The 12,167-nt window shown below is 34.7% G+C and overlaps 1 protein-coding gene across 1 annotated transcript in view; it reads right to left on the reverse strand.

The window, feature by feature from the left end:
* Nucleotides 1–438: 438 nt before the first annotated feature.
* The window catches only part of LOC131072129 (probable histone acetyltransferase type B catalytic subunit), a 43,755-nt gene continuing 32,026 nt past the window's right edge, over nt 439–12,167 (reverse strand). The window contains exons 2-10 of the mRNA XM_058008192.2: nt 9,648–9,689; nt 8,545–8,669; nt 2,736–2,804; nt 2,585–2,632; nt 2,399–2,475; nt 2,182–2,293; nt 1,922–2,003; nt 1,615–1,775; nt 439–1,493 (exon numbers count right to left, since the gene is read on the reverse strand). Coding sequence (XP_057864175.2) covers nt 717–1,493; nt 1,615–1,775; nt 1,922–2,003; nt 2,182–2,293; nt 2,399–2,475; nt 2,585–2,632; nt 2,736–2,804; nt 8,545–8,669; nt 9,648–9,689 — 1,493 coding nt within the window. The 3' untranslated portion in view covers nt 439–716. The remainder of the gene's footprint in view (nt 1,494–1,614; nt 1,776–1,921; nt 2,004–2,181; nt 2,294–2,398; nt 2,476–2,584; nt 2,633–2,735; nt 2,805–8,544; nt 8,670–9,647; nt 9,690–12,167) is intronic.

Genomic DNA, 12,167 nt, shown 5'->3' on the forward strand with positions numbered 1-12,167 from the left:
TCACTCGATTGTCGTAATTGTAATGGCGTAGCTTTAGTGGATCAGATGAATTACATTTTCCTTTTCCAATCAAAACATAATAAACTCCCATGTTTGCCCATTTTTATTTAGAATACATTATAAACTGCAAAACTGCAAATTAGAATGATTTCCCTTCATAAGAGCAGGCTAGTTTTAATTATGTCAATTTTTAAACAAATTACTGCTTACAGTAAGAATCCATTAAATTTGGTTTACGAACAAAGAGACACCAAAAGTAACCTGTCTAGAAATTAGAAAGTTAAGAGAAATGTAGCCAGAAAAAATTTACTTATTCATAGGAAGGCTTTCAAACATGTTATAGATGTTAATAAAATTCACATTTGAAACCAAACTCCAATCATCAGTTTTTGTCAACTATATGTAGTCTGTCACAAGCATATTTGAGGGCATACTAGGAAAAAGAAACAAAAAAATCTAGGCATTCATAAAAAGCATAAATTAGAAATATTATGTTAAACTACTTGTTCTGACCAACCTAAAGAATTACAAGGTGTAAAAATACAAGGAAGTGTTCCCATTTCTCTGATTGAATTCTCAACATGAGAGAGAGAGAAAGCCCTGGCAAAACAGAGAGATTCAACTCTTGCAACGAAGGACCGAGCAGCCTCAAACAAATTTGAGGTGCTAGATGGTAAAATTTGTTATAATGTTAATTGATAAGTAGCACTTGATAATCATGGAGAAACTATGGGTACTTGAATGCCCAAGGGTTTGCAGTGGCGAGATACTTTGTCTGCAACATGTGTAATCTCTTCTAGCCTCTCTTCAAACACAGCCTTTAACTGATCTTCTCGTGATTCTACTCCATTCCCATCCTCCATTGGCACAGGCAATACAGAACCATCAGTGCCTGCATTACTTCCTTTTGTCCGAATCATCATAAATGAATTTGAACTGTCATGGTCGTCACCTATGTCAATCACACGCTTACCATTTGCAATCTTCTCACTAGAATTATCAAAAAGCTCCGACATTATCTGCTCCATGAGGAGGATCTGATAACTCTCCTGACACTGTGAATCTGATTGATCCAGATTCAAAAAGACTAGAGTCTCCCAACATCGTTTGAACTGCTTCTTATTAATCTTCAAATGCTTCCTCACTTCCTCTACTAATTCTGGAGATGGAAACCACCAGCTTCTACTTTTTGAGTTTGTCTTTAAGGCAAATGAAGATTCACCTTTTCCATTTCCTTCCAGTGAATGATCAAGTGTTGTGTTGTCAGACACTTTTGCTTGCTTCAACCTCTCTACCACTGGCTTAATAGCACATCTTACTTGGTGAAAAGAAAGAAGACGCAAAGTATCCATGCAATCCCGCAGTTCTTGAAGAGACAGTGATGGTTCTTCTACTGTTACATCATAAGAATCTCGTTGAACTGCAATTTTATTTACAGCCTCTAAGATGTGCAAACCATGCCCTTTACCTTGATAAGGTGGGAAAACCAAAATCTGTGAGTACCAGGATACCATAAAAACAAAAATAACAGAGACATCAATACCACCACAAAGAATCTTAGTGCAAACAAATTTGGTTCAAGTCTGAAAAGATGAAAAAGAAAAAATTCATAACCTGGCTGATCCTTAGACGGGTGCTATCTGGATAATGATAGAAACGATAAACGATGCAGAACCCCAGAAGCTTATGCCTGGTATCACCTTCATTCAGTAACTCCCTCTGAATTGCAATATACATTTCCCATTTTGTGTCATCTTGCTCTATAGGTTGGCTGCCTATCACCATAGCAATTCAAAAATCAGAAACCAATTGACAGAGGTCTAACTCAAAGGTTCGGTTTTGTTTATATACATTTTAAAGAAACTTCCATACAATGAATATCTTAATAAGAATTGTGTTTTGAAAAATTAACATATCTTGCCTTCAACAAGAAGAAGAACCAGTGGTACCAAGCGTGAATGCCATTCCTTTACCCCAGGATCCGCCAATTCCAGATGTATAATCTGCCTTGCCCAAGTAAAAAAAAGAAATCTAGAATCACCTCGTATTGTTTGACAGAAGTAACTAAATTTTCATATGAACTACGGGCAATTAATTTTCAAGAGAAGAAAAAGATTTATGAAAAATTGTTCCCATGAAGATTTCCAAAAAGCCAAATATATAGGTGTATGAAATTATCACCTCCTCAGAGGTCACTGTTCCCAATATTCCCGAATCTCCCTGCACAGTTAAGGTCTTGTCTGTATGAATCTCACATGTTTCTATAATCTCGCCTACATTGTGAATCAGGCTCCTACAAAAACATTCAAGCTGTCATTACAGAAACACACAATAATGTGCATAACCTCTGGCAAATGCAATTGACAAACTAGTTTAAAAGCCCGGGAGACATGCATACTCAATATGGTGACTGTTACTTGAAAGGCTTTGTATAAAGGCATCACGATCTTCCATCAAACCCTGCCCAAATATTTTCTGATGAAACCCACTTTGTTAGTAAATAAAAAACCATTAACATGGGGACTACATATCTATATATAGTACTTCACAGAAAGAAATGAACCTGTCATTAATAGGAACCTACCTTCATAAGATCTTTCAAGTCTGTTGTTCTTTTCTCACTCTTGCTATCCTGTTGAGCAAGACCATTAAAAGGTTACAGAAAAAATGTACATAGAGAGCTTCCTAATAAATTTTCCAAGGAATGGCAAAACAATGATAAGCAATGAACTTGCCTCAATTTTGTTTTCATATTGGATATCTGCGTAAGCATGAAACGACAGCGAATTAAGCCACACATCAATCTGCATCAGTCAGACACGTTTTAGTCACATGGTCTTCGTACAAGGCATTCAACTTTGACATATTGCAGTCTAATTGTCACCATGAATACAACTCATGCCCACACAACACTTTTCCAATTTACTGACTCACAATATCACCAGCAATTTGAACCCATTCTTGTTTCTCAGTGAAATCTCTTAGGTGACACAAAATTCACTGAGGCATTAATAAGCTCTGAAACAAATAATGTTCCCATGAAAAAAGTTATGTGAAAGTTGAAACTATACTAATGACTTTATGATCATTATAAATCTTCCAAAACATCCTCAATAGAAAGAAACATGACTATTTGCAATAATAATAAAAAGTTTAGATCCCAAAACCGCAGAGTTGAAAATTTGGGACTTAAGACTAGGTGAAATCTTGGCAAAGCTGCTTTGTGACTAAGACTCGGATTCAGTAGAAAAAATCAACCAAAACTTAAAGAAATTGGCAATAAAAAAAATTAATATATAGCTTTTTAATGGTTTTGTTTGAAAATTTCATGTTGATTTTCTATTCTTCCCAGTCTCTGCAGAGCATGCAAATTAGGGCTGCAGACTAGCTGAGCATGACATGAACTCAAATCTGCAAGTCTCAACACTATGCAAAAAACTACATAAGAATAACATCATTGCTCGTAAAACATTCAAAGCCTGAGGCAAGCTAATGCTCAGAATAAAAAGCAAACAAGTAGGCTGGTAAACCATCAAAATCATTACGGAGGACAGAAATCAGTGTAACACTATCATGGTTCTTTCGAATAAGAAACATTCCTTAATGAGGAAATTTGTACTACAAAAGCCATTAACAAGCTCCAGTTGATTAAATATGCACTAAGACTTATTTCCATGCAAAGAATAAGGTATTTTAAGACTCGTTGCATAGCACAAGCATCAAATATGAACTAGCAGCTGTGCACAATAAGCCACCAACTTCAAGTTTCTTAAGGAACTAGACAAATGCTTCATTTTAAAAGAACCCCTGCTACTCAAGGAAAATCATTTAACAAATCATGATAAAATTCAATGAACATGTATTTGTAGACAATTTCTGTATATTGGATAGCTTGTTACATCAGAAACCTCTTTCTATTCAGAACTTTGTTACCATAGCATTCTTCTTTCTAAACATCCAGCACTATGATCAAAACATCTCCAAGCAGACAATTTTTAGCTTATTATCCAGTCCTCTTTGTAAAAATCCTCTTGATAAAGATCCAGTAGCATTTGTTGACATAATTGGATGTGTTTGCACCATGGTTTGAAACACAAACTCGACAGCCAAATAATTTGACTTGGACTTGGGATTCAGCAAAACACAGCAACAAAAAGAAAAACCTCGTTATTACACAAAAAAAGATACTAATACATTAGAGAACACAAAAGTCTAATTTGATCATCAATTTGTCATAATTCAAACATTACATATGTCCTATGTCTCTTAAACTCACAAAATTTAGAATCTCAAAGTTTCAAAGTCAAATATTACAATATTATACAACAAAATTATAAATAATAAATTTATAATAGCACTATAACTGTTTACATATGATGATATGTCAAAAAACGGCCATCTACATCTTCCTCTTCCCCCTCCTAGTGTAACTTAATTTTTCAGGCCCCAAAATACAAAATAAGTCAATATCAAAATAATGACTGATTGTTTCCTCATAATTGTCTTCATTTTCCTCCATTACATCCAACTTTGTTGCTTGTACAACTCTCTCAGATTCAGCAAGATCATCATCAATAAGTAGGACATCACTATGTTCTTCAACAATCCAACCATCAAAAGGATCGATGTAATATAAGTCAATGGCATCATGGGACCCTCCACATTTTTGGTTTGAAGGCGAAGGTTGTATCATACAAAAAACAAGGTTATCTTGGTGCACTTGTGTCAACATGTTTCTCTTCTTTGTGTGCTCTCAAATAGGCTCCAATTACATTCACACCTAAAAACACTACAAGGCTGAGACAAAACACAAATAGCTATCCTCCAAAGATTTGGTGCGTCAGCTCCATAATTCTCCCACAAAAAAACTACAAAGAAAAAATATTAAAGTAAAAATTTAGAGCTTGTTCAAACTTTCAAGTTTCTACTTTTACTTCTAGAATTGAGCTAAAAATTAAAGGATTATACCTAGTTGTTTTTACCTCCTTTGAATTGCTTGAATGAAGGAAATGAACCTCCCTCTGCACCTTTGTTGACATCCAACTCATCAAAAACTTTGACTCTCATTTCATTTTCTAACATCATATTATGAATGCATGAGATAACCTCTACCATGACTCACTAATCAGCTTTAAAGGTATTAGAGAAGCATAACTTTGGGTTCAAGTAGTAGGCCAAGACATAAATCAGTTGGAGGAATTAATTCCTCCATCTACAATCAATGATGCACCAAATGATTTCATATTTTAATCTGTTTCCACCATAGTAATGCAAAATAGCCTCTTTGACCTCATCCCATAGTTGGCAAACTTGGCGATTTTTCACCTCATTGAATTACTTGCGAGTTAAACATCAAGTTTTTGGTGAGTACTCACCAAACACGTTAAAATTCAAAACATGAAAAAACACAAAAAGCAAAAACAAATAGTCAAAAAATGTTACAATATTGCCCTATAAATGCATGAACACCCCTCACACTTCCTCACACAATGTTTGCAGAAAAAAAAAAAAATCTTCGCAAAAATCTATAAAATATCTAATTTCTTCCTTAAGTTGCCCCTTGACCCCATTAAGGGTGTTGCCCCCAAACTCCCACAAGGGGTGCTACCACTTGACCTTGATGACAATGATGCCCCCAAATCCACCATGAGGTGTGCTACCCCTCAACCCCATTTAGGTCTCCATACCTAGATCCCCACTACTTAATGGGATCTCTTGTCATATAAGGAATTTGATTACAATGAAGAGGTTTGAGAGTGGAAACCAGAATTGACAACTTAAACAATTATCTTTATCACTATCATAATATCATTGATCAAGGATCAAGTATCATACTATCAGTATCAAAGATTCAAATGCCATTTTGTTATTATAAAATATAATACAACCTTTCTCCTCGTTGCTCCTTATGAGTATGCATTCTCTACACATTTCATTCCATCTTTGTCTTTCTGTCCACCTTCCTTTGGTAGAGTAGACAAACAAATTTATCCCAATGAGGGTTACATTTCTTGTGATAGACTTCTATCTCACTACACTCATAGCCCCCATTTTCAAATGACTTAACCTCCTTGGAGGTTCTTATTCTTCATGGTTGAATTCGTCTTCCAACACATACTATGATTTCTCAAACAACAGATTTTACAAGGGTGTGCTTCCCAGAAATACATAGATATATGCCTTTTCCTATGGCAAAAGAAACACATAAGGGACTTCTTCACATCCCCTTTCTTTCTTGGACTCCTCAAACCACTCCTTGTGCTGGAAGTTTCTTTGGATTTAGCTCCTCTTTCAAGAGATGCTTTGCACTCACCTTGAATACTTTTCCCTTTTTCTTCTTTCTCTCCACTCTTTGATGCCTCCTTGCCCTTACATGAATGGTCATGGGACTCTCTGCAACCTTCTCCTGCTGCTGTCCCATCTTTAGAGTCTCTAATTTCCCCACTTGAGGGCAAACAAAAATGCTTGAAGTGCTTGACGCACATGATTTTATTTGCCTTTCTACATCTTGCGTGGAGGACTCCCTTTCATCTCCACTACTTCACCAACAACTTGCAGTTCTGTCAATCACAAACCAAAGACATTCTCTAATACCCATTGCCCAAAAGGAAAGTTGGGCTCTAATACCACTTGATCTATAAAAGTCTAAGTTGATAACCCTTGAGAACAATGGATCTATTAAGTTAGTTGGTTATTCACTACTCTTAGTAAGTTTGTCTAATGGAATTAGTCATTTTAAGCCAATATTTCAAGTAAGTTTATCTAATATTCCAAGTTGCTTGACCATTTATGATTCCACTTGAAAAGTTCTTGTTTCTGACTTTTGTATATATTGGAGGCTTGGAATAGAATTAGTACACTTCTTTGCATATTATGTTGTCATATTTTCAAAGGGATAAATGATTGTATTGATGTACGCATTTGATTGTTGTCTTATTTTCGAGGTTTTGGTCTCTTTGGTGGTGAAGTTTCTTTCTACAAAGTTTCTCCACACATATCTAGTGTTTACATAGTTTACATATTTATATTTGCTTGTCCACTATTACATTAATCATATTGGTTTCATCACATGCTAAATCGGGTTGAATCATTATTTTGTTAATATTCTCATTATGTCATTTACCTTGTATTCAATATTACATCCCAACTTGGAAGTCCATCCATTTTTCCCTTATTCTAACGGACTTTCTTGAAAACCACAAGGCCAGCCAATATAAACATTCTAACCAATTTATCACACTTGGACGGGGAAGGAAAAACAACCACCCTCCCAGTACTCAAAAAAAAAGCCTCCACCGAAAAAAAAAAAAAAAAACACTTCAATCCAAAACAGCCCATGCCGAATCTAAATTGACAGCAAAACATCACAATTGTCGCAACCCAGGGGGAAGAGCAACCTACCAATGATTAAGTTTGCCACCCTAATGCCGTTCATCATGGAATACAACCAATATGGCCCATTATGAACTCAAATGGCTGCCACAAAAGAAAACAACTGTCCTCATATTCCTTTGCCTTAAAACAACCTTAAGCACATGGTCAACACCAAAGCAGCATGGGAGATACTTTTGCAACAACTAACACTTGCACAACAACTAAGACCTCTTAAGCAACAGCTGAAACCACTTGCACAGCAACTAATATCACTTGCACAGTTACTGAGATCTTGTCTCACTGTTGCTCATCTACAACAACCTGTAGCATACCTGCAAGAGTGCCTAGCTGGAGATCCTTCTAAATCCTAACTTCTCAAACAAGGTTTTGGATCGTAGAGTGGTATGCATGTCAAGCTTGATATGCAGAATGCATGGAAAACAAATAATAAGATTGTTTGACCAATATGGTCTTTTGAGGATTGAATAAAGAAATCAAAATAAGAAACCTTGACCACAGGGAAAGACATGCATACAACCAATTTTCAGATTAAAATAAACAAGACGCATGCAAGGTTCAAAAAATCCGCTCCGATAGAAGCAGTAAAGAAAATAATAGTTTCCAAGCAGGTTCTGATCAAGGTGAATAGGACAACAAATTCAAGATTGGCATTTAAATCTTGGAAATTATATCTAAATGATGAGTATTGATACTTTGTAGTTTGTAATTTACAATAAAAGATAAAACAAATCAAAGTTGTACATAAAATATAAAAACTAAGAAAGTTGTACATTTTTGGGTTCAACTGACAGGAAGGGCCAATTATTCATGATAGAGATGATGTATGCTTAATTATCCATCCAATGAAAGCCAATTAGTAGTGGCCATTTCTTCACAAAAATTGCAAAATTTATAGATAACTAGAAAAAAATGTATTCTGTCAAACTGTCCTGAGGCATATGTGGCAATTTGATCTGACTTTCCCGTATACACGTTTAAACTAAACTTGATAAATACTTTTAGATTGCAAGCAGTACTGATCTGGTAGGAAAGCATTCAAATCCAAAAGGCAACACTGAGCACAGTTGTTGTCAAATCCTTCGCCCAAGCATCAAACATGAACAAAAAACATATAAAATGCCAGTTCTTTAAAAAATTGAGAAAACTCACTTTCAAACCTTTGTAGCCATAAATCTTTCCATCTTCTCCCACAAACTGTTCCATATACTCTGGATTGAACGACAATCCTTGATCTTCCAATTTCTTTGCGTCTTGCATTTCTTCTAGGCTGCTCACTACAACCAATGGAAATACAAAGAGTAGCAAAATGTGTCATAATAAAAACTTGGGTACTGTGCTGAATGAGTTTATTAAAAAAAAAATAACATTGTGAGGTGACCACATCGAAAAAAAATGTATTTGGTGCTCTTGAAATGCATTCTATTACACATTCAAATTTGGGAGATTGAATATCCAAGTCATGTTACAGAAAAGTTCCAACTACAGGCATTTCTCTAAAGAAGCACATTTCCAATACTTCAGCGTTTTGAAAACCCATTTACACTGCTCAGAAACCCCTCAAATGATGATTCACTGCTGGAAACATATGCTCTTAAATAGTTGCTGTCATATCTAATGTGTACCTGCCATGGCAGCATGTTTTGGAGCTAAGAGAAGATAAATGTAAGGAATTTTATGGATCCCACTCACCCCAAATTAGAAAATTGAAGTTTATTTAAATAAGAAAAGACACAAAGAAAAAGATTGGTTTCCAGATGAAAAAGCTGAGACTCCCAAAACAAGGGTTTTATAGAAAACCTATTTGTATCTGAAAGCTAACAGTTCATCTACACGGACACCTGTAATTTGATCTAAAAGCTAAAATAAGTTTGTATTCGAAAGTAAATAGTGGTTCTATTTTCCTATTTGTCTTCAAACAATTCATCTATTACATATTGTCAAAATTGAACCAAAAAAATAAAAACATATTAATTATTATCATTTTCCTAATCAATAAGACCATATAAAAAAAACGAATCAAAGATATAAAATGATAACAAGTTTAAATGAAAAGTAAAAGCATCTTTCCTACTGAATTTTAAAGCTAGTTATCAGAACATCATGAAATTACAAAAGATGCTGTTGATAAAACAATATGATTCAAGGGTAAAATATGTGTGTGTTCTAGACAGACAAATAAATCAGTAGGTAGAGACAGGGAGAGTACTCAAAATGATAAGAACTTAACACAGAATGAAAGGAAACGTGCATACCAAGATAGACTGATACGCATTCATTTGCATCAATCCCAGTGTCTGCAACACAGATCATAAAAGTTTTAGTTTATACCATTCCAGAAGTAGAAATGTTATGCTGTAAATCCAATATGATAGACAATGGTACTTTGAGTTTGAAGTGCACAATTCTATCAACCTTACTTTGCATGCACACACAATAACCAGCCACCAGTAAAAAATATCATCTATTGTTAAAGTGCAGGAGAACTGTGCCACAGTAATATTGACATTATTGATGTAGGGGCAGATTTTTTATTGCTGACCGCATCCATCCATGAAAAAGAAATCATAAAAACTTAGACATTTCTGCATCCTTTCAATTATTTACAATCAAACAAATCTGTTGAGTAGACATGTAACACTTGTTTCACTTGTTCAACTGAAATATTATATCTGCAATTAAGAACAAGTACATCCTAGGGAATGCTAATGAAACATATACATAAGCTTCTTCCCAACAGTCATTCATTATATTTCCAGAAGAATCTTCAAAAATATTAAATAACAAGATTTTTATATAGTTTTAATAATATTTTGGTCTGCAGTTCTGGACATTCAGTTAACAGCATAAGCTTAAAAGTATTTATCATCTCAAATTTCAACAAGTGTCACGCATTTATATTCTGAATTTGATTTTATTTGAGATTGCTTCAAGCCTTCAGGTATTTTAAAATCTACATACGCTGGCTTCTCACTAAAGGATCATTGGTTATTGAACATGTTAGAAGTACAGAAATTAAAATATGCACAAGATGAATATAATAAAATGTCTTCTCTAAATAAGAGGGGCCTAGCAAAATGCAATAAATATTTACTCCTTTTTTGGAATATCCTGATAATGGATCACAAAATGTGATCCAAAACATTAACACAAAAGTATGTTGAGCACAATTTTCTCCAAAAGCTTTACAAATATCACCAACATGCAATAAAAATTTATTTCACTCACATCTATTCAAGTAGAATTCTATAAAACATTTTTGAAATTGAAATGAAAATAAAGGAAGATACATCTATCCATGATAGCCAACCCTAGTTTTTTTTAAAAGTTTGACATTCATAATCTTAGTTTTGAGCAATTTCTTATATAATTTTCTTTTTTGATTACAAACTTATAACTTGCATACTAGTAAACATTTCATATTCACTTTTATAGCAAAATCTAAAAACTTGAATATATCAATAAATTTCTAGTAGGAACTAGAGATTTTACAAGCCATGTCATTGTCAATCATCTAGGACACAATAGCAACTGGCAGCCCTTGTTGCAACTAGAAATGTGTAACAATAATATGACACTAGGAGACAAAGAGTGCCATAAATGGCATTATGGTAACTAGAAAATTCAAATAGGCATGTCATTGTGAATCACCTAGGAGATGGCATTTATTGCACCCAACCATTGTCTCTCTTCTATTGCAATATCTAAAACGCATGCCCAAAAACATGGCACAAACACAAAATCAATCATCCAAAAAAGTCAAATTGTTGGCTATGATTGTGAGTCAATTATGTCAATGTCATATGCTCCCAAAAAAAAAAATCTAAAAGAAAACATCAAATTGATCCATCTCCACAAATGAGCAACTGCACTTTCAAGTCCTCACGATCCTCAATGTTCACATCTGCATCAAGGAATAGAAACCGATCTCATTCACCCATGAAAGAGAAGTTATGTTGCAAAAGAACTATCATGAGGCAATCTCATCCCCCCAACCAACATCACACTCAAGAGGTAGGAAAAAGAACCGCATCCCCTCTTACCAGCATCAAACAGTAGAATCACTGAATTCATCAGCCAAAATCTCAACTGAACACTCAAAAATTGAAATAGCATCATCATCTCCATAGAATTCTTCAACAAACAAATTATACTCTGAAAAGGCAAAGCAATGGTCTCTCAAACACAAAGAGAACCAATGAAAAATGATGACATTAATTCAAACAATAATATGATCACCACATGCTACTCCCATTATGGAACTCCAAAAATTGCAGCATTGGAACATACTCATTCACAAAATCAGAATAAAGCCAGTAGAAAATGATCATCCAAAAATTCAAAATGTTGGATGCGACTATGAGTCAAATAAGTCAACCACACGACATGCATATTCTCCAAAAATCACACATCTAGAAAAAAAACATCAAACCACACAATTCAAGGAAATTTAAAATGAGAATGATGCAAGGTCTAGGCCTTAAAACCTATTGTCATCTCCAAGTCGACATTGTACGATCTGGAATGCCCATAAATAGTTGTATTCAAACCTCTTCAAACAATTGGCATATAACAAAAGAACGAAGCAAATCCTTTCAGAGACATGGCTTCCAATATCCCCACAAACCAACTCTTGGAAGCAAAACATGAAATCAACATACTAATATTGAGCATGGATAGCCCTCACACACGAGCCAACACACCCATCATATGTAATTGAAAGCCATGATAACAAAGTAAAATACAACCCCACTCCCCCTTCACAACTGTTGTCC

The sequence above is a fragment of the Cryptomeria japonica genome, chromosome 6 (genome assembly GCF_030272615.1).
Source record: "Cryptomeria japonica chromosome 6, Sugi_1.0, whole genome shotgun sequence".
In the NCBI taxonomy this organism is placed as follows: Eukaryota; Viridiplantae; Streptophyta; class Pinopsida; order Cupressales; family Cupressaceae; genus Cryptomeria; species Cryptomeria japonica.